The sequence below is a fragment of the Oncorhynchus clarkii genome, chromosome 30 (assembly GCF_045791955.1).
Source record: "Oncorhynchus clarkii lewisi isolate Uvic-CL-2024 chromosome 30, UVic_Ocla_1.0, whole genome shotgun sequence".
NCBI lineage: Eukaryota > Metazoa > Chordata > Actinopteri > Salmoniformes > Salmonidae > Oncorhynchus > Oncorhynchus clarkii.
In genome coordinates this window covers 33,736,923-33,760,403 of record NC_092176.1, presented here as the reverse complement: position 1 = coordinate 33,760,403, position 23,481 = coordinate 33,736,923, and the positions used below count along the sequence as shown (strand labels likewise).

Below are 23,481 nucleotides of genomic sequence, written 5' to 3'. Positions count from 1 at the left end.
TTCACGTAGGGTGGGACATTATATTATATACCTGCCATGTTATACAACCTATTTTTTTAGTAGGTACAAGTACTCTGCTGAGCCAGACTGGGAATTCTTTAATTCCCATCACCCGCACTGCTCTTTTTGTGATACTGCTGTGGGGAGACCAGTCTAAGTCTCTCCGGGTGCTCATTGACTCTGGGGCAGACGTTTTATGGATGCTACGCTAGTTTCTGAATTAGGTATCCCCACTCAACTCCTCTCTGTTTCCATGGACACTAGAGCACTGGACGGCCGCTCCATTGGAGTTACCCACAGCACTGTTCCCGTTAATCTGCGGGTTTCATGAAATCACAGTAAGTCAATACATCTTCTCCTCATTAATTCCCCCCATGTTCCTGTTGTTTTGGGATTTTATTGGCTCCAGAACCACAACTCTGTTATTGACTGGACCACAAGTTAAGTCCTGGGTTGGAGCCCGTTCTGTCAGTCCCATTGCCTTAAAGCAGGGTGCAGCCTTCCTCGAGATGTCCTCCTCAGGGATTCGGATTTCTCTGCCGTTCCCTCAAGAAACGGACTACTTCGCTTCCCCCGAATCATCCTTACGATTGTGCCATTGACCTTACCCCAGGCACCACATCGCCTCGTGGTCAGAAATATTCCCTATCCGGCCCGGAGACCAAGGCCGTGGAGAAGTATATTGAGGACTCTCTGGCTGCTGGAAGCATCCGTCCTTCTGCATCCCCTGCCGGTGCAGGGTTTTTATTTGTGGAAAAGAAGGACAAAACCCTGCGTCCATGCATTGACTACCGGGGTCTTAGAAAGATACACTGCTTCTTTATGCAACCGCTCTGTTACATTTCTTTTTAACGTTACAGAAATCGCACACTATTCAATATATCTGAGACGGCGCTCAGTTCCAAGCTACATTTCTACGTAATGTTGGAGTCAACAGAAACACAGATTTAAGCATAAATATTCCCTTACCTTCGATGGTCTTCGTTCAGAATGTTCTGGAAGGGTTCATACTTACCCAATACATCGTTTGGTTTCAAGTCTTGCGTCTTTGTATTAGCTACTGCTAATAACATCAGCTGAAATGCACCCAAAACGTCCTCCGGTCCGGATAAGTTGCGCATCAAAACTTCAAAATTACACATTATATGTCGACTAAACAGGTCAAACTAAGTGCAGAAGCAAGCTTTATGATGTTTTAGACGTGCAAAACAAACTTCAATTCAACCGGGCATCGTTTGCTCTTCCCAGGAGTACTGGAACAAAGGAATGGCTGTGACCAATTCGCGCCCTAACGCACAGGTTTTTTTATCGCGACACTTACTCCAATCACTCCTATAGGGCCAATTCTCGCGCGATTTGAACGATTGAACGCTCCAAAGAAAGAGGACATCTAGTGGAAGAGATGGAAAGTGTCCCCAGATCCATAAGTGGTCGGGAAGGGTGGGGGCCATGACGTCAAAGTTGCTCCAACTTTCATGGCCACAAAAACTAGTTTGGAAGAATGCATGCCCTGTGAGTTCTGCTATACTTACAGACATAATTCCAACGGTTTTAGAAGCTTTAGAGTGTTTTCTATCCAATAATAATTATTATATGCATATATTAGCAATTTTTTATAATTTTTTTTTCAGTTTTCTAGGGGTACCCAATTTCTCCAAAGGGGGCGTAAATCTGCCATGTCCTAAACAGGTTAAATGACATAGCGATCAAGAATCGTTACCCCCTACCATTCCTCTCCTCGGCTTTCAAACCTCTCCAGGGGACTAACATCTTTTCCAAGCTGGACCTTTGGAATACCTACCACCTGGTTCGGATAAGTGAAGGAGATTAGTGGAAGAGCGCTTTCCGGACCCATCCCGTCAGTTTGTGGTTGAGGTCGATGCTTTTGACGTTGAAGTGGGGGCTATCCCGTCCCAGCAGTCTGCCCAGAATCAAAAGCTCATCTGAGTCTCGCCTTGTGTCATTATAAGTTTGCATTGTTCTTTTCGAAGGAATGAGTTTCAGGGCTAATTTCATCAGGACAGAGACTGCTGCATCAGTGTCTTCTAGGAATGGATTTCAGTATCTCAATGTGAATCAGTGAATTTTCTGTTGAGAGAGTAGTTAGTTGAGATGGGGTGTAGGGGTGTTTCTGCAGGGGTGTAGGGGTGTTTCTGCTTCTTCATCTTTTGTTTCCACCTCATCCTATTGTCCACCTCCTAAAGAGTCATTTAGCCTCACGTTTCTGGGAGGTCCATTAAACTCCTTTCTATCTTCATTATCTTAACAGTCTTTGGCGAAATGTCCTGGTTTATCACAGTTATAACACTTTTAACCGTTTCTTTCCGGGCGTCCAGAGTTTGCACCTCTCCCCATCATCTCTCTCGTCCCCCACCCGTTCCTCTTCATCAACTTCTTCCTTGACCTCCGGCTCCGCTGTAGAACATCAGCTGAGCCGTTTGCAAATTAGCCCAAGCTTTTGTAGTCTTGGCTTTTATCTGTCTTTCTGTGTGGTTGATATGTGGTTTCACATTAGCTAGTGTCTTCGTTTCCCATCCTATACAGCTGTTTTTAGGTCTTGGCGTAAACCAGTGACACCAGCATGACACAGCAGACTGGTTTATGATTCCTGGTCAGAGGCAAGGAATATTTTTTCCATCCACTCTTGGTCATCTTTAACGGTCTCATCAGTTTTCATTGTTGTAGAGTGGATTTCCTGCCAGTCTGTGTGTTCTGATTTTCACAACCATCTCTTTCCTTTAATGTCTTCACACCTCACATCACACAGAATCCCAACATAACGTTGTCAATCGAAGTCCACACAGAACTTTCTTAGGTGTTCACATCCACACCACCAGCAACGATCAGCACAGCGCAATCAGCCTGAGAGGCACCAATGATCATGTTTTTACTCAAACGTTTTAATGGTTCTCTCAATGCCTACCAGTAAATCAGATGACCCGCGGTGGTGGACAGAAGCCCTATATATTGTTATAAACGAGGTTCACCGAACCTTCGCCTAGTTTTTTCTTAGAACTTGGATCCCTTCTTAAACAACATTACTTAATTTAAATTGACTTACTGAAATCAGTTGAGTTGTCCTTCTAGGTTTCTTGGATGTTGTGTTTACGCCCACAGTGGAGGTCTGGTCCGGATGGGTCCTCATCCTCTTTGGTGAGACGGGAATTTCCCTCTTAAGCTTTCTGAAGAATGAGCCATCAGTGTTCCCTCTTAGACCTTCACTGATGGATCACGTCAAAGATCAAACATCCTGTTTCGTGACCCCAGCATTGTTGTGGAAATTCATCACTAAGGACTCAAACTCAAAGTAAATGAATCAATCTTTATTATCACGGCGGAGAGGTTCACTAACTCAATACAAGCCTGATGAAACTCTGAAACGGCCTTTCCCTTTTCAGTCCATTTATACTGCTACACATGTCATATAAGCATGGTTGGTTCCTGCATGAGACTGACATCACACCAGGCTCCTTCTAGTTCCCAGAGCAATGTTCTGGGCGTACTGCCAAAGTGCTTATCAGTGATAGACTCCTTTGAGTAGTCAATCCATCACTCGCTTGAACCCAACCAAGACAGGTTATAACAAAATAGCATTATGCTAAATATACGATCTGATACACACAGAGAATTTCAATCACACTACACTTTGAACTTCAAAGTGAATCTCAGCATTTTTAAAAGTACAATCAAGAGAAACTGTGTTATTTCTCATAGTGATTAAGGAGTAACATTAAAACAGAGTGATTAATATGCCCCACCAACATTAGACAACTATACAGAAAAACTAAACGTTGTGTCGTTAAATAAGTGAATCAAATTAATGATGAGAGAATAGTCAGATTTCCTTGATAATTTACACATCCGTGGTGGCGTAGCAGGAAGATCAGCATGCCATGAACCCAAGAGGCTGTGAGTTCAAATCCCAGTTGAGGACATGATGAAGTATATTTACATTATAAATGAACATGCAAAAATTACTAATTTGTATTAAATATGTAAGTTAAAAGCACTGTGTGTGTAACCAGTTGCACAGTCCTCTATTAGTTAAGATGCCAAATAATAATGTATTGTTGAATAAACATATGAGAAAATTGAGCAAACCCATCAATTTAAATTGCCACATTTTTATGAAGTTGGAGTTATGTTTGCGCCAACTATTTTTTAGTTAAGGTAACACTTAGACACTTGAAAGTTGAGTAAACTATTAACAGGTTGTGGAACCAGTTACTTCATAATAATTAGTAATTGGGTGTTTTTTGACAGTGTATATTAGCCCCCAAAGCTACAAGAATGTACTTTCATTCTAGGTTTAGGACATCATATTGAAGCTTTATATGTATAGAACAATTTTTAAAGAATCTACTTTGATTCAGATACAAGCATCATGAAACCTCTAACACAAAAATGATGACCTCTTCCTAAATATTTGCTCAAATTATACATTTTGTGTATGGTTTCCTAGAAACAAGGGGTGGCTCAACTGACCCTTGGGTTCAACTTACCACAATCTCCCCTATGGTTTTATTCCTTTGGTAGTATTTTGTCCTCCCTGCTTTAACCTATGCTTTGTCATTAACAAATGTCATGTCATGGGTCCACAGCTTCCTGTTTGTGATCGAGCACATGATGCCTCTGTGCATGGTGATCTCCTGGGTGTACTCTGTAGCCATGATGATCCAACACATTGTGGCTGAGAAGGAGCACCGGCTCAAAGAGGTGAGCTGCTTACATGTCTACCTGTGGTGGCTGTTGGCACTTTCAATTAGAGGACAGGCTCATAATAATGGCTGAAATGGAATGAATTGCACAGTATCAAACACATCAAACACACATGTTTAATTAATACCGTTCCATTTACTCCATTCCAGACAATATTATGATCCGTTATCCCTTCACCAACCCCCACTGCTGTCTACACTAGGATCTCAGAGTCCTGTCCTGTGTCTGTCTGTCTGTGACAGTGGAACAGCATCACTAATGCCATCTTCTCTCTGCCATCTCTTTGGCAACCTGTAGCAGGATGAAGTCGCTCATATTTACTATCTCTGTTCTGCCCCCTGTTGGAAAAATACTGATTTCAATCAAATAAAAATCTAAAACTTGAAATTTGTACGATATGTTTTTCTGAATATTTAGAATATTTACATACTTGTATTATTTTGTTTGAAATCACATTCTCATTCATATAAGTGCATGTAAAACTGTAAAAAAATAGGATTAACCTCTTCTGGTAACCCGTGTACTCCCTGCCTGCCTGCAGGTGATGAAGATGATGGGCCTGAACAATGCGGTCCACTGGGTGGCCTGGTTCATCACTGGCTTCGTCCAGCTGTCCATCTCAGTGACCGCCCTGACGGCCATCTTGAAGTATGGCAGAGTGCTCCTCCACAGTGACATCCTCATCATCTGGCTCTTCCTCTCCATCTACGCCATCGCAACGATCATGTTCTGGTAATGATGACACTACTACTGCTCTGATGTTAGTCTAGTAAAAAGCATGAGTGGACATACACCCAAAAAAGTAGGAGAGGCCTACGCTGAGCTAGGATCTCAGTACAGAGGAGGCGGGGCTCCGTCGAGGGGCCCTTCTTAACAAATCATTTTAATTATCTATAGCTGATATGGTCATAAACTCAAATTGGTCATCATCACATATTGAGCCAAACAGAGCTGGAGAGGATCTGCAGAGAAGAATGGGAGAAACTGAGAGTCCTTTAGGTGCCTTTTGACCAACTCCAAGTGGCTGTCATGTGCCTTTTACTGAGGAGTGGCTTCCGTCTGGCCACTCTACCATAAAGGCCTGATTGGTAGAGTGCTGCAGACATGGTTGTCCTTCTGAAAGGCCCTTCTTAACAAATCATTTTAATTATCTATAGCTGATAATTACTCGTGTAACGGATGTGAAACGGATAGCTTAATTAGCGTGGGCGCTAAATAGCGTTTCAATCAGTGACGTCACTTGCTCTGAGACCTTGAAGTAGTAGTTCCCCTTGCTCTGCAAGGGCCGTGGCTTTTGTGGAGCGATGGGTAATGACGCTTCGAGGGTGACTGTTGATGTGTGCAGAAGGTCCCTAGTTCGCGCCCGGGTATGGGCGAGGGGACGGTTTAAAACTTATACTGTTACATTGATGCTGTTGACCCGGATTACTGGTTGCTGCGGAAAAAGGAGGAAGGTCAAAAGGGGGGTGAGTGTAACGGATGTGAAATGGCTAGCTTAGTTAGCGTGGGCGCTAAATAGCGTTTCACTCAGTGACGTCACTTGCTCTGAGACCTTGAAGTAGTAGTTCCCCTTGCTCTGCAAGGGCCGCGGCTTTTGTGGAGCGATGGGTAACGATGTTTCGAGGGTGACTGTTGATGTGTGCAGAAGGTCCCTGGTTCGCGCCCGGGTATGGGCGAGGGGACGGTCTAAAATTATACTGTTACACATGGTCGAGCAGCCTCACACTAGCCTAAGATCACCATGCGCAATGCCAAGTGTCGGCTGGAGTGGTGTAAAGCTTGCCGCCATTAGTCTCTGGAGCAGTGGAAACACGTACTCTGGAGCGATGCATCACGCTTCACCATCTGGCAGTCCGACGGACAAAGCTGGGTTTGGCAGATGCCAGGATAACGCTACCTGCTCCAATACATCCAATACAACTGTAAAGTTTGGTGGAGGAGGAATAATGGTCCGGGTCTGTTTTTCATGTCCCCTTACTTCCAGGGAAGATACATCTTACCGATATAGCTTACAATGGCATTCTAAACGATTCTGTGCTTCCAACTTTGTGGCAACAGTCTATTTCAGCATGAAAATGCCATGTGCACAAAGCGAGGTCCATACAGAAACGGTTTGCTGAGATGGGTGTGGAAGAACTTGACCTGCCTGCACAGTGCCCTAAACTCAACCCCATTGAACACCTTTGGGAGGAATTGGAATGCCAACTGCGAGTCATGCCTAATCACCCAACATCAGTGCCCGACCTCACTAATGCTCTTGTGCTGAATGGAAGCAAGTCCCTGCAGCAATGTTCCAACATCTAGTTGATTCTCTCATCTCTCTTTCTCTCTGTGACATCAGAGCAGCAGTGACTGCACACACATTGATGATGTTAGAGATCTAATGAATCATGAGTCACCCTGATATTTAGCGGCTGATTTGATAAAAGCGGTAACACTCAGTTTCACTTGTCAACCTTCGACTTCTATTTTGTGAGGAACGTGTTACTTCGAAATGCCATGTCCTTAATGTATCAAACAGACAGTGACTCAGCTCCTTTGCTAGACATTCCAGGGAAATGTGTATGATCTGAATATGGTTAGGTTGTCTTACAAATGGCACCCTATTCCCTTTATAGTGCACTACTTTTGACCATGGTCCCTTGGGCTCTGGTAAAAAGTATGAAATTATATAGGGAATAGGGTGCCATTTGGGACATACTCAATATGCTAATAGTATTTTACTCTGGTTTGTCTGTCTGTGTCCCGTCTATGTCAGTTTCCTGGTGTCAGTGATCTACTCCAAGGCCAAGCTGGCGTCTGCCTGTGGTGGGATAATCTACTTCCTAAGCTACGTCCCCTACATGTACGTGGCCATCAGGGAGGAGGTGGCCCATGACAAGATCACCGCCTTTGAAAAGTGCATTGCTGTAAGTCTTGGCCTCTGTTCTCTTGTCGGAAGCTCTCTCATACTTTATTCATTTATTGTTAGTCACATACGGTGCCCATGTTTAGCCTGTGTCTGGACAAATTCAAAGAGAGAAACGGCCCTCCGGGCTCATGGCTAGATTTAGTTATTTTCCTCTGTGTCAGATGGCCTGCTTCCAGGTGTGTATCAACATGTATGAGTAAAAGCTAAGGATTCAAACAAAGCTTCAAGAGTCGTGAATTGATAAATTCAATGATATTCTCTCACCAGTCTGAATCAGTGAGTTCCGGAAAGATCTTCACACATGTCAATAGCTCTTAACACGTTGTCTGTTGTCTTTATTCTCATTCTCTCCTCTCTCTCCAGTCTCTGATGTCGACCACAGCGTTCGGCCTGGGCTCTAAGTACTTTGCCCTGTATGAGGTGTCAGGAGTTGGCATCCAGTGGCGCACCATCAACCAGTCGCCTGTAGAGGGCGATGACTTTAACCTTGGTCTGTCCATGATGATGCTCATCATCGATGCCAGTGTGTATGGAGTTCTCACCTGGTACATAGAAGCTGTGCATCCAGGTAAACAACCAAGTCTTTGGCTGCTCACTTAAATGATTCACCTTTTATGTCCCTGTTTGGTCATTTATGTTTATGGTAGTAATTGGTCTGAATCCCAAATGGAATCCTATAGAGAACAATAGTAATGGCGTCTTTTTGTAGGCACTGTGGTTTGTCCCACTTGAGCCACCATAGTAACAACATAGCCATAACACTTCCTCAAAATAGTCTGAATCAATCTAAGATAAATCAAGAAATATGTATTGTATTTGGCTATTTTTGCAGTCCTTAGTCGCACAATTTTACGTCTAGCTAAGATGTTTAGTGCAGTATTTCTCAAGTGAAAAAATGTGCATGAAATTTAGTAGTTTAGTGCAGACAGTAGCTGCTACCTGGCTGTTGAATGACAGCAACTACCGTCCTTAGTTCCCACCCCTACTGTTGACCACAGACAAAGGGGCTTAGACTTCAGCTACTGAACTTTGACTTGCCTCAAGAAAACATATTATGTGTGTGAACAGCTGATAAAACCCTCCGAACACCAAAATTAACAAAAACGTCACAAATGTTTTTCATAATATTTGCGTGAACTGTTTTTACCGGGAAGCATGCGACCAAAAATGAGCTAACTCTGGTTCGTTCAGCCATTCCTATTAAGGAAATTATTGGGGAACAAAATTGGGTTTTGGGATAAAAACAAGGTCTGAGATTAACACAGGCTAAGGAGATTTATACACTTTGTTCTATGAGATAATATCAGTCAGTTAACATGACCTTTATGAATTATGAAGCCTTTGTGTTTTACATGCTTATTTTTGTATTTTATTTCAAGTCAGTTAAGAATAAATTCTTATTTACAATGACGGCCTACACCGGCCAAACCCGGACAACACAGGCTTACACTGCCCTATGGGACTCCCAATCACGGCCGGTTGTGATACAGCCTGGAATGGAACCAGGATCTGTAGTGACGCCTCTAGCACTGAGCTGCAGCACCTTAGACCGCTGCACCAATGGGAGCCCATTTATGTTTTGAACATAAATGCTTCAAAATTAACAGAAAGTGACGTTAATCTTTATCAGCTATCTCATAGAATAAATTGTATAAGATCTCCTAAGCCTGTGTTTGCCACAGACCTTATTTTCAGTGTTTATCCCAAAACTCTTTTCCCATAGGCTTTGGCCTACGAGCCATGGCAGAGTTAAGTATTGCAAGGAGGCGAGCTCTATTCCTTATGGGTCCTGGTCAAAGAAGTGGTCTGCTGTGGTCTCTGTCCTCCAGGGATGTATGGGCTGCCCCGGCCGTGGTACTTCCCCCTGCAGAAGTCCTATTGGCTGGGCAGTGGGCGTGTGGAGACGTGGGAGTGGCCTTGGGGAGGAGCAGCCAGGCTGAGTGTCATGGAAGAGGACCAGGCGTGTGCCATGGAACACCGGCGATCTGGTAAGCCAAGCTGCAGCCTGACCTCTGACAACCGGCGATGTGGTAAGCCCTACCAGATGTTTGTATTGAACTTTTAGGAACAAGAGTATATCTGTTTTAATCTGTTGTCACCTCTGTCAGTGGTTTACTGCATGGATCCACAAAAAATTATCAGTTTACACGTGTGAATCGCAAATAGGTTCAGGTTCTGCCATTGTTCTGTGACAATGCCTGTATCTCTCTCTCTCTCTCTCTCTCTCTCTCAATTCAAGGCCTTTATTGGCATGGGAAACATATTTTTCCATTTCCAAAACAAGTGGAATAGATAATAAGCAAAAGTTAAATAATCAATCAAAAGTGAACAGTAAACAGTACAGTTTCAAATGAATAGACACATTTCAAATGGCATATTATCTCTCTCTTTCTATCTCCCTCCAGAGGAGATGCGTGGTATGGAAGAAGAGCCCAGCCACCTGCCCCTGGTGGTGTGTATAGACAAGCTGACCAAGGTGTACAAGACGGGCAACAAGCTGGCCCTCAACAAGCTGAGCCTCAACCTTCATGAGAACCAGGTGGTCTCCTTCCTGGGCCACAACGGAGCTGGCAAGACAACCACCATGTGAGAGAGATGAATGGGAATGTGCCCACGTGTGTTAGAGGGTCCCAGTCATTTCTGTTGTTGTGTTGTGTTTACGTGTGGATTCACAGAAGGAGACAGAGGTTTGTGTTGTATGTTTTGGTAAGACTGTGTTTCAAGGGGTATGATGAATTCTAAACAGGCCATACATAATGTTGGCCATAACATTCCCATAACATTCCCATAATGTCCACAAAATGGCCTTCAAATACATTGTAACATTTGTTTTCTGTGTCCATTTCTTCCCTCTAAAATGAACCCTATCAATAACTACCATAAGTTTTCTGCTACTGTCCCCAGGTCTATTCTGACAGGTCTGTTCCCGCCCACCTCGGGCTCAGCCACCATCTACGGCCATGACATCCGTACTGACATGGAGCGTATCCGGCAGAACCTGGGCATGTGTCCCCAGCACAACGTGCTCTTTGACAAGCTCAGTGTGGAGGAGCACCTGTGGTTCTACTCCAAACTCAAAGGCATGGCCGAGGAGGACATCCGCAAGGAGATGGACAAGTATGTCACATCCCATTTTTATGGTTTAACCAAATTAAAGACCCTAAGGTGTTAAATTATCAATATGGCATTAGATAGATTAGGTTAAAAGCTCACATCTTCATATTGAAGGGTAGAAATGGTATATATAATTACAGCAAGGTCGAAATTGTGGTGTAGAATTTGGGGGGATGAACAGTAGACGGGGGTCCAGGGGTCCTCCCCCGTAATTTTTGGAGACATTTTAAAACACATTTCCTGCAATTCTACATGACTTATTATGCCTCTTGATGGTTATTTTGAGGGGTATATGGAGGGGTATTTTGAAATATAAGTTGAAGAACAAGTCATCACGTCTTTATTTCAAGGCAAATATTAAGAAGACACAAAAGATGAAGAGTTGTTTTATAATTGGAGTTCGCCTACCTTGTGCCCAGTCCACTTTTTTTTCTATAATAATTGAGTGTGAACATACCATGAACAAAGACGGATGCGTGTGTCATTGAATGTTGATCCCAACTCCCGAGTCTGTCTCCCGACCGTATTCTGTCAGCTTCCACTCGTCTTTCTTCTAATGACAGAAGCACAGATGATGTAATACTGTTTTGGTGCGTTCGTTTTACCCTGCCAGGGTAAATCGTTAAACTCGATGGAGCAGCCCCCCAAAAAAATATTACAGCCAGCGGAAAAAATAGACTGATTGACAGCTATCTGACCTGATAAGCATCGTGGGGGCACCAAAGGTGGCCAATCATATTTTATTAGGGTCTTGTGCCAACCCCCCCTCGTACCACCCCTGACATACATTAGTGGGGGAGGGGCTTGAATAGACGGTTCAGCTGAGCAGGGGAGATGCATTTGGGGCCCCGTAGCACCTACCTTCAGCTAACTTCCTGCATTTCAACACATTTTGCCATGGGGCAGAGAGAAAATATTCAATTTTATAATGCTATTCTACACATTTTGTCATGAGACTGAGATAAATTTGCCATGGGGAAGTAAGAACAATGTGCTTTTTCATAGCTCAATAAATGCTATTCTACACATTTTGCCATGAGGATGAGAGAAAATGTTGCAGTATTAAAGCAAATTTCTTGCAAATTTGACAAATGTTGGCATTGCTTATGACATGTTCATATGCTATCTGGGGAGCCACTGACCTCCAGGGTGCCCTCCCACCCTGCCATCCCCCATGGTAATTTCTCCTATGAATTACAGGAGCCAGCAGTGATAACTAATCATACCTATCCATATCTCAAAAGAATGTAAATTACAAGGTGCTGTGTGTGTGTTGTCAGGATGATCGAGGATCTGGAGCTGAATAATAAACGACACAGCCTGGTCCAGACTCTGTCTGGAGGAATGAAACGGAAACTGTCCGTAGCCATAGCGTTTGTGGGCGGCTCCCGGGCAGTCATCCTGGATGAGCCCACGGCGGGTGTCGACCCTTACGCACGCAGAGCCATCTGGGACCTCATCCTCAAGTACAAACAGGGTGAGACATGGGTCAACCTCACACATTAACCCTAACCCTCACAGACTAGCACTCACAACAGGGTGAGACATGGGTCAACCTCACACATTATCCCTAACTCTCACACACTAGCACTCACAACAGACACTAGCACTCACAACAGACACTAGCACTCACAACAGGGTGAGACATGGGTCAACCTAACACACTACAGTGCACTACTTTTGGCTGAGTGTAACCCTGTCCCCTATACAGTGCTCTACTTTTGACCTAGTGTCACCCTGTCCCCTATACAGTGCTCTACTTTAGACCTAGTGAAACCCTGTTTCATATACAGTGCTCTACTTTTGACCTAGTGTCACCCTGTCCCCTATACAGTGATCTACTTTTGACCTAGTGTAACCCTGTCCCCTATACAGTGCTATACTTTTGACTTAGTGTCACCCTGTCCCCTATACAGTGCTCTACTTTTTATTTTACTTTTCTCCCCAATTTCTGGTATCCCCAATTGTTAGAAATTACTATCTTGTCTCATCACTACAACTCCCGTACGGGCTCGGGAGAGACGAATCCAGAGTCTCTGCTGGCACAGCTAGCGCTGCGATGCAGTGCCCTAGACCACTGCGCCACCCAGGAGGCCTCAGTGCTTAACTTTTGACCTAGTGAAACCCTGTTTCCTATACAGTGCTCTACTTTTGACCGAGTGAAACCCTGTCCCCTATACAGTGCTCTACTTTTGACAGTGTCACCCTGTTCCCTATAGAGTGCACTGCTTTTGACCTAGTGTAACCCTGTCCCCTATACAGTGCTCTACTTTTGACCGAGTGAAACCCTGTCCCCTATACAGTGCTCTACTTTTGACCGAGTGAAACCCTGTCCCCTATACAGTGCTCTACTTTTGACCGAGTGAAACCCTGTCCCCTATACAGTGCTCTACTTTTGACCTAGTGAAACCCTGTCCCCTATAGAGTGCTCTACTTTTGACCGAGTGAAACCCTGTCCCCTATACAGTGCTCTACTACCATAAGGTCCTGTCAAATCTTCTCACACTAACAAAATGATGCATTGACACATGTTGATGTATATTGAAAGTACATTTTTTTGAACTGTGTTTCAAGGCCGCACCATCCTGCTGTCCACCCACCACATGGATGAGGCTGACCTGTTAGGAGACCGCATAGCCATCATCTCCCATGGGAAACTCAAGTGCTGCGGCTCCCCACTCTTTCTCAAGAGCACCTACGGAGACGGCTACAAACTCACCCTGGTTAAGAAACAGAGTGAGAGCGGCGGTGGGTCTTTCTTTCCTTGTGTGTGTGTGTGTGTGTGTGTGTGTGTGTGTGTGTGTGTGTGTGTGTGTCTTTTGTATTTTCTCACCAGCTGTCAGACGTATTCACTTTCTCTATCCAAGTCTTTTTACATTTAGGGGAGAGTGGGGTAACTTGAGCGATTTTTTTAAACATTCGGCATCACTCCGCCAAGGGAAATATAAACTCAGCAAAAAAAGAAACTGCGCTGGGGGGAATGTCCGGGAATCCTCACCCTCCAATCCAACAGGTCCGAGACTTGCGCAATGGGATTGAGATCCGGGCTCTTCGCTGACCATGGCAGAACACTAACATTCCTGTCTTGCAGGAAATCACACACAGAACGAGCAGTATGGCTGGTGGCATTGTCATGCTGGAGGGTCATGTCAGGATGAGCCTCCAGGAAGGGTACCACATGAGAGTGGAGGATGTCTTCCCTGTAATGCACAGCATTGAGATTGCCTGCAATGACAACAAGTTCAGTCCGATGATGCTGTGACACACCGCCCCCAGACCATGACGGACCCTCCACATCCAAATCGATCCCGCTCCAGAGTACAGGCCTCGGTGTAACGCTCATTCCTTCGACGATAAATGCAAATCCGCATGCCCCATGGCCAATGGCTCAACTTACTCTAATGCAAACATTTTGACTGTATTTGCCCACAGAGCAACAAGGATGCACTTTCATGCTATGTTTAGGACCTCATATTGGAGCTTATTGAGACCCCAACTTATGTATAGAATAATTTAAAAATGATCTACTTTGGTTTAGATACAAGCATCATAAAACCTCTAACACAATAACTTATTTTTACTTAGTGAAAATCCATTTTTTGGACCTAACTTTACTTACCACTTTTTCCAAGTGGTTTCTTCCATCATAGACTCCATGAAATGATGACCTCATCCTTAATTTTTTTTTGTGTATGGTTTCCTAGAAACAAGGGTGGTTCAACTTACCCTGTCGGCTCAACGTACCCCACTCTCCCCTATTGCTTGTTCATATTTTGCCTCTAAAGTCTCTCTGCCCTCTACTTTTCCTGCTGCATCCTTATTCTCCTTGTCCTCCCTCCGTCCATAATGCTGTGTGTTTTATTCTCCTTGTCCTCCCTCCATCCATAATGCTGTGTGTTTTATTCTCCTTGTCCTCCCTCCGTCCATAATGCTGTGCGTTTTATTCTCCTTGTCCTCCCTCCATCCATAATGCTGTGTGTTTTATTCTCCTTGTCCTCCCTCCGTCCATAATGCTGTGTGTTTTATTCTCCTTGTCCTCCCTCCATCCATAATGCTGTGTGTTTTATTCTCCTTGTCCTCCCTCCGTCCATAATGCTGTGTGTTTTATTCTCCTTGTCCTCCCTCCATCCATAATGCTGTGTGTTTTATTCTCCTTGTCCTCCCTCCATCCATAATGCTGTGTGTTTTATTCTCCTTGTCCTCCCTCCGTCCATAATGCTGTGTGTTTTATTCTCCCTGTCCTCCCTCCATCCATAATGCTGTGTGTTTTATTCTCCTTGTCCTCCCTCCATCCATAATGCTGTGTGTTTTATTCTCCTTGTCCTCCCTCCATCCATAATGCTGTGTGTTTTATTCTCCTTGTCCTCCCTCCATCAATAATGCTATGTGTTTTATTCTCCTTGTCCTCCCTCCATCCATAATGCTGTGTGTTTTATTCTCCTTGTCCTCCCTCCATCCATAATGTTGTGTGTTTTGTTCTCCTTGTCCTCCCTCCATCCATAATGCTGTGTGTTTTATTCTCCTTGTCCTCCCTCCATTCATAATGCTGTGTGTTTTATTCTCCTTATCCTCCCTCCATCCATAATGCTGTGTGTTTGTGCCTCCAGACCAGGTCACCCAGCCTCCATTCTTCCTGTCTCCCTGCTCCTCTTCCTCCCTGTCTCCCTCCTCCTCCTTGTCCCCCTCCTCCCTGTCTCCATGCTCGGAGGCCCGGGTCACCAAGTTCATCCGTCAGTTCGTGGGGTCCTGTCTGCTGGTGTCTGACTCCAACACTGAGCTGTCTTATGTGCTGCCTTCGGAGGCTGTCAAGAAGGGCTGCTTCGAGAGGCTCTTTCAGGTACACACTTCGACACAGACACAAACACAGACCTAGAGATGAAGGCACAAAGTCAAATAGAGATAGACAAACAGGCAGGTACTCACTCAGACACAGAAAGACAGGGTTCCAAATGGTACCCTATTCCCTTTATAGTGCACTACTTTTAACCACAGCCCATATTCCCTATTCCCAGGCGTTAGAGCAGAGTCTGGACCTCCTGGCTCTGACCAGCTTCGGGGTGATGGACACCACTCTGGAGGAGGTCTTCCTCAAGGTGTCAGAGGAGGACCAGTCCCTGGAGAACAGTGATGCTGGTGAGTACATTCAAAATGGCTGCCAATCCAATCCACTCATTATGGTATCATTGACTTGAATAGGGATTCCCATTCTAGTGATTCTATGAGACCAAATCCCAGTGTGTCTGTCTGCGGCTACACGGATCAATAAAGATGTTTATAGAAGGGCTTCAGTACATTAATTACATGAATTTCCTTTCTGCTGAGCATGCAGTGCAGTGTCTGAGTTGCCGGAAGTTAAATGCTGATATAGACTTTTCACACATTATCTACACTACATGACCAGAAGTACTGTATGTCGACACTTGCTCGTCGAACATCTCATTCCAAAATCATGGGCATTAATATGGACCTGGTCCGCCCTTTGCTGCTATAACAGCCTCCACTTTTCTGGGAAGGCTTTCCACTAGATGTTGGAACATTGCTACGGGGACTTTCTTCCATTCAGCCACAAGCGCATTAGTGAGGTCGGGCACTGATGTTGGATGATTAGGCCTGGCTCGCAGTCAATATTCCAATTCATCCCAAAGGTGTTTGATTGGGTTGAGGTCAGGGCTCTGTGCAGGCCAGTCAAGTTCTTCCACACTGACCTCGACATACCATTTCTGTATGAACCTCGCTTTGAGCATGGGGGAATTGCCATGCTGAAACAGAAAAGTGCCTTCCCCAAAATGTTGACACAAAGTTGGAAACACAGAATCGTCTAGAATGTCATTGTATGCTATAGCATTAAGATTTGCCTACACTGGAACTAAGCGGCCTAGCCCGAACCATGAAAACCAGCCCCAAACCATTATTCCTCCTCCACCAAACTTTACAGTTGGCAATATGCATTGGGGCAGGTAGCGTTCTCCAGGCATCCGCCAGATGGCGAAGCGGGATTAATCACTCCAGAGAACACGTTTCCATTGCTCCATGGAAACCCATTTCATGAAGCTCCTGACAAACAGTTCTTGTGCTGATGTTGCTTTCAGAGGCAGTTTGAAACTTGGTAGTGAGTGTTGCAATTGAGGACAGATGATATTTATGAGATACGCGCTTCACTTTCATTTTGTGTGACCTACAACTTCACTTCTGAGCTGTCGTTGCTCCTAGACGTTTCCACTTCACAATAAGAGCACTTACAGTTGACCGGGGCAGCTCTAGCATGGCAGAAATTTGACAAACTGACTATTTGGAAAGTGGTGTCTAATGATGGTACAGTTGAAGCCGTAAGTTTACATATACCTTAGCTAAATACATTTAAACTCAGTTTTTCACAATTCCTGACATTTAATCCCAGTAAAAATTCCCTGTTTTAGGTCAGTTAGGATCACCACTTTATTTTAAGAATGTGAAATGTCAGAATAATGGTAGAGAGAATGATTTATTTCAGCTTTTATTTCTTTCATCACATTCCCAGTGGGTCAGAAGTTTACATACACTCAATTAGTATTTGGTAGCATTGCCTTTAAATGGTTTAACTTTGGTACCCTTCCACAAGCTTCCCACAATAAGTTGGGTGAATTTTAGACCATTCCTCCTGACAGAGCTGGTGTAACTGAGTCAGGTTTGTAAGCCTCCTTGCTCGCACACACTTTTTCAGTTCTGCCCACAAATTGTCTATAGGATTGAGATCAGGGCTTTGTGATGGCCACTCCAATACCTTGACATTGTTGTCCTTAAGACATTTTGCTACAACTTTGGAAGTATGCTTGGGGTCATTGTCCATTTGGAAGACCCATTTGCGACAAAGCTGTAACTTCCTGACTGATGTCTTGAGATGTTGCTTCAAAATATCCACATAATTTTCAATTCTCATGATGCCATCTATTTTGTGAAGTGCACCAGTCCCTCCTGCAGCAAAGCACCCCCACAACATGAGTGCTTCACGGATGGGATGGTGTTCTTCGGCTTGCAAGCCTCCCCCTTTTTCCTCCAAACATTATGATGGTCATTTGTTTCATCAGACCAGAGGACATTTCTCCAAAAGTATGATCTTCGTCCCCATATGCAGTTGCAAACTGTAGTCTGGCTTTTTATGTCTGTTTTGGAGCAGTGGCTTCTTTCTTGCCGATATAGGACTCGTTTTTACTGTGGATATAGATACTTTTGTACCTGTTTCCTCCAGCATCTTCACAAGGTCCTTTGCTGTTGTTCTGGAATTGATTTGCACTTTTCGCACCAAAGTACGTTCATCTCTAGGAAACAGAACGTGTCTCCTTCCTGAGCGGTATGACGGCTGCGGGGTCCCATGGTGTTTATCCTTGCGTACTATTGTTTGTACAGATGAACGTGGTACCTTCGGGCGTTTGGAAATTGCTCCCAAGGATGAACCAGACTTGTGGAGGTCTATAATTTTTTTCTGAGGTTTTGGCTGACTTGTTTTGATTTTCCCATGATGTCAAGCAAAGAGCCACTGAGTATGAAGGTAGGCCTTGAAATACATTCCCAGGTACACCTCCAATTGACTCAAATGATGTCAGTTAGATAATCAGAAGCTTCTAAAGCCATGTTATCATTTTCTGGAATTTGATGTTTAAAGGCACAGTCAACTTAGTGTATGTAAACTTCTGACCCACTGGAATTGTGATACAGTGAATTATAAGTGAAATAATCAGTCTGTAAACAATTGTTGGAAAAATTACTTGTGTCGTGCACAACAGAGATGTCCTAACCGACTTGCCAAAACTATAGTTTGTTATCAAGAAATTTGTGGAGTGGTTGAAAAACGAGTTTTAATGACTCCAACCTAAGTGTATGTAAACTTCTGACTTCAACTGTACTTTGAAAGTCACTGAGCTCTTCAGTTAGGCAATTCTACTGTCATGGAGACTGCATGGCATGGCTGTGTGCTCGATTTTATATACCTGTCAGCAACGGATGGGGCTGAAATAGCCAAATCCACTATTTTGAAGAGGTGTCCACATACTTTTGTATCTATAGTGTATTTAGTCTTTAGTTGCAACTCTCTTTAAATGTTAATCATGATCGCTCTCTCCTCCCAGACATGAAGGATTCCCCAGGCGGTAGCTCAGTGGGGAAGCCTGCTGCTGCGGTGGTGGGTCTGGGGGCCCCTGGGCCGCAGGTAGGGGTGAGTTCAACACTACTTTTTTCAGAATCAATTACTTGATGGTTGCAAAACAGACAAATGTTAATATACTTTAATTCAGATCTCTAGAGATCCAGAATATCACAAATTCGTTTTTTTATAATATTTAAAATTCCAACATTATCTAATTGATACAGACACCCTTGAATGACTAATTAATTAATTGATTTGTCTAACTTACCCATCCCTCATCCCTTCGATAGACTTGTGTCCTGTCCAGGGGGTGTACTTGTACATCAAGCTGCCTCACGCTACAGAAACATGAAATAGGCTCTTGCTCTATTGGCCGTTCTGGTTCAGAAAATGTTTATTTATTTGACTTTATCCCTATCTGCAGGGTGATGGCCCGGGGCTCCTGCTCTATTGGTCGTTCTGGTTCAGAATGTTTATTTATTTGACTTTATCCCTATCTGCAGGGTGATGGCCGGGGCCGGGGGCTCCTGCTCTATTGGCCGTTCTGGTTCCGAATGTTTATTTATTTGACTTTATCCCTATCTGCAGGGTGATGGCCGGGGCCGGGGGCTCCTGCTCTATTGGTCGTTCTGGTTCAGAATGTTTATTTATTTGACTTTATCCCTATCTGCAGGGTGATGGCCCGGGGCTCCTGCTCTATTGGTTGTTCTGGTTCAGAATGTTTATTTATTTGACTTTATCCCTATCTGCAGGGTGATGGCCGGGGCCGGGGGCTCCTGCTCTATTGGTCGTTCTGGTTCAAAATGTTTATTTATTTGACTTTATCCCTATCTGCAGGGTGATGGCCGGGGCTCCTGCTCTATTGGCCGTTCTGGTTCAGAATGTTTATTTATTTGACTTTATCCCTATCCGCAGGGTGATGGCCCGGGGCTCCTGCTCTATTGGCCGTTCTGGTTCAGAATGTTTATTTATTTGACTTTATCCCTATCTGCAGGGTGATGTCCCGGTGCCGGGGGCTCCTGCTCTATTGGTCGTTCTGGTTCAGAATGTTTATTTATTTGACTTTATCCCTATCTGCAGGGTGATTGCCCGGGGCTCCTGCTCTATTGGCCGTTCTGGTTCAGAATGTTTATTTATTTGACTTTATCCCTATCTGCAGGGTGATGGCCCGGGGCTCCTGCTCTATTGGTCGTTCTGGTTCAGAATGTTTATTTATTTGACTTTATCCCTATCTGCAGGGTGATGGCCGGGGCCGGGGGCTCCTGCTCTATTGGTCGTTCTGGTTCAGAATGTTTATTTATTTGACTTTATCCCTATCTGCAGGGTGATGGCCCGGGGCTCCTGCTCTATTGGTCATTCTGGTTCAGAATGTTTATTTATTTGACTTTATCCCTATCTGCAGGGTGATGGCCGGGGCCGGGGGCTCCTGCTCTATTGGTTGTTCTGGTTCAGAATGTTTATTTATTTGACTTTATCCCTATCTGCAGGGTGATGGCCGGGGCCGGGGGCTCCTGCTCTATTGGTCGTTCTGGTTCAAAATGTTTATTTATTTGACTTTATCCCTATCTGCAGGGTGATGGCCGGGGCTCCTGCTCTATTGGCCGTTCTGGTTCAGAATGTTTATTTATTTGACTTTATCCCTATCCGCAGGGTGATGGCCCGGGGCTCCTGCTCTATTGGCCGTTCTGGTTCAGAATGTTTATTTATTTGACTTTATCCCTATCTGCAGGGTGATGGCCCGGTGCCGGGGGCTCCTGCTCTATTGGTCGTTCTGGTTCAGAATGTTTATTTATTTGACTTTATCCCTATCTGCAGGGTGATTGCCCGGGGCTCCTGCTCTATTGGCCGTTCTGGTTCAGAATGTTTATTTATTTGACTTTATCCCTATCTGCAGGGTGATGGCCCGGGGCCGGGGGCTCCTGCTCTATTGGTCATTCTGGTTCAGAATGTTTATTTATTTGACTTTATCCCTATCTGCAGGGTGATGGCCGGGGCCGGGGGCTCCTGCTCTATTGGTCGTTCTGGTTCAGAATGTTTATTTATTTGACTTTATCCCTATCTGCAGGGTGATGGCCCGGGGCTCCTGCTCTATTGGTCATTCTGGTTCAGAATGTTTATTTATTTGACTTTATCCCTATCTGCAGGGTGATGGCCGGGGCCGGGGGCTCCTGCTCTATTGGTCGTTCTGGTTCAAAATGTTTATTTATTTGACTTTATCCCTATCTGCAGGGTGATGGCCGGGGCTCCTGCTCTATTGGCCGTTCTGGTTCAGAATGTTTATTTATTTGACTTTATCCCTATCCGCAGGGTGATGGCCCGGGGCTCCTGCTCTATTGGCCGTTCTGGTTCAGAATGTTTATTTATTTGACTTTATCCCTATCTGCAGGGTGATGGCCGGGGCTCCTGCTCTATTGGCCGTTCTGGTTCAGAATGTTTATTTATTTGACTTTATCCCTATCTGCAGGGTGATGGCCCGGTGCCGGGGGCTCCTGCTCTATTGGTCGTTCTGGTTCAGAATGTTTATTTATTTGACTTTATCCCTATCTGCAGGGTGATTGCCCGGGGCTCCTGCTCTATTGGCCGTTCTGGTTCAGAATGTTTATTTATTTGACTTTATCCCTATCTGCAGGGTGATGGCCCGGGGCTCCTGCTCTATTGGTCGTTCTGGTTCAGAATGTTTATTTATTTGACTTTATCCCTATCTGCAGGGTGATGGCCCGGTGCCGGGGGCTCCTGCTCTATTGGTCGTTCTGGTTCAGAATGTTTATTTATTTGACTTTATCCCTATCTGCAGGGTGATGGCCCGGTGCCGGGGGCTCCTGCTCTATTGGCCGTTCTGGTTCAGAATGTTTATTTATTTGACTTTATCCCTATCTGCAGGGTGATGGCCCGGGGCTCCTGCTCTATTGGTCATTCTGGTTCAGAATGTTTATTTATTTGACTTTATCCCTATCTGCAGGGTGATGGCCCGGGGCCGGGGGCTCCTGCAGGAGGCAGCAGCAGTGTGCTGAGACCAGGGGTAGAGCTCAGTAACCTGCTAAACTGCTCCAGGCTCAGCCAGAGTCAGTCGTCCCTGCGCTCATCCTCCTCCCTGGGGTCCGTGCGGGGGGACGAGGGGGGGCTCTACACAGACTTCTATGGAGACTACTGCCCCCTCTTCGACAACGGACAAGACCCTGACTCTACCAGCCTGACGGGTAGGAGAGGACCGATCCCAGCCCTCATAATCCCTTAGACTGAGTAGCGTTCCACTGTTATGTCATACGATAGACTGAATAAGATAGAGAGGGTGTAATTCAGTGAAAAACATTATTACCTTTATTAGATTTAACCAGAGAGGTTATTAAGAACCGGGGTTAAAAACTACCGGTAATTTACCAAAGTTACCAGAATCTATGGTAATTTAGGTCATTTATACTTGAATAACTTCTTAAAAATGGAATTAATATACAGATATTATTGTTTTTGTTTTTTATATCTGTGTCCATATTGTCCTTGACTTTCGTGTAGACCATTTGGTTCAAGAGAAAATAACCTAATTAATGAAAATTATTTTCAATGAACTCTGCAACTCTATTGTCTTTTTTTCACTACAGCCACCAGTTTACCCCCAAAACATTCACAAAAAAGACATATTGACAAAGTCAAATAAATAAAAGTGTGTAAAAAATATGTAAATTATATTTCATGCTGAAACCTTCATATTAAACACCAATGGTAACTTGATGGTTTATATTTAGGATAATCTTTTTCAGCTTTGTCATTTAAAATCCTTAAAAATCATCTTCTTAGATTGTTATCTATATATATTTTTGTACATGTGTTAAGGCCACACAGAGGGCCAAATATACAGTAATTACAGACAAGTAATTAAAAAGTACCCAAAAAGGCCACAAGATGTCATGTAATAAAATTCCACATATTTCTTGAAAGTTACATTTCTGGTAGTTTACTGATTAACATTTTCCAGTAATTTGCTCTCCCTTTGCAACACTATTAAGAACACAAGATATTTTACCACATCAACCAATGAAATGGTGCAATGAAATACAGTGTGGTTGGATGAGCTAATGAGGGTATGTTACTCCATTGTGTGAGATGATTTTAGACTTTGTTCATTTCTCTCTCCATGTCTCTGTGTATCTAGCGGAAGCGGATGAGTCCTCTGGCCCTGAGCAGCCTGTGGTCCTGGAGGACCAGGGCAGCTTCAAGCTGGAGGGTTGGTGGCTGAAGCTACGTCAATTCCATGGCCTCATCGTGAAGAGGTTCCACTGTGCCAAGAGGAACACCAAGGGTCTTTTCTCTCAGATCCTGCTGCCTGCATTCTTCGTCTGTGTGGCCATGACCGTAGCCCTGTCGGTGCCTTCCATCGGTGAGGACAACTATATTTTACATTCATATTTTAGTCATGTAGCAGAACTTCTTATCTAGAGCGACTTATAGTCACTGCACTCAACTAAGTTTTAGAAGGGAAAAAAACACCCACAACAGTTATTGCAAGTCGACTCTTCTTCAAAATAGCCACGTTCAGCAGAGTCAGCCAGGAAGAAAAAAAGCAAGTGCATGTGTGAATGCAAGAAAGACAGTTTTTCTCAAGTTCAACTAGCTACAGTTGAAG

General features: G+C 44.4%; 1 protein-coding gene across 3 annotated transcripts in view; it reads left to right on the top strand.

The window, feature by feature from the left end:
* The window catches only part of LOC139390154 (ATP-binding cassette sub-family A member 2-like), a 142,051-nt gene that overhangs the window by 102,128 nt on the left and 16,442 nt on the right, over positions 1-23,481 (top strand). For 2 of the 3 annotated variants that reach the window (XM_071137361.1, XM_071137360.1), the window contains exons 16-29: positions 4,602-4,716; positions 5,261-5,451; positions 7,478-7,628; positions 7,994-8,198; positions 9,460-9,618; positions 10,036-10,216; positions 10,535-10,747; positions 12,025-12,221; positions 13,319-13,492; positions 15,352-15,581; positions 15,757-15,877; positions 18,847-18,932; positions 21,823-22,060; positions 23,011-23,235. In XM_071137361.1, the coding sequence (XP_070993462.1) occupies positions 4,602-4,716; positions 5,261-5,451; positions 7,478-7,628; positions 7,994-8,198; positions 9,460-9,618; positions 10,036-10,216; positions 10,535-10,747; positions 12,025-12,221; positions 13,319-13,492; positions 15,352-15,581; positions 15,757-15,877; positions 18,847-18,932; positions 21,823-22,060; positions 23,011-23,235 (2,486 nt within the window). The remainder of the gene's footprint in view (positions 1-4,601; positions 4,717-5,260; positions 5,452-7,477; positions 7,629-7,993; positions 8,199-9,459; positions 9,619-10,035; positions 10,217-10,534; positions 10,748-12,024; positions 12,222-13,318; positions 13,493-15,351; positions 15,582-15,756; positions 15,878-18,846; positions 18,933-21,822; positions 22,061-23,010; positions 23,236-23,481) is intronic. The other variant, XM_071137362.1, reaches the window with a different exon arrangement.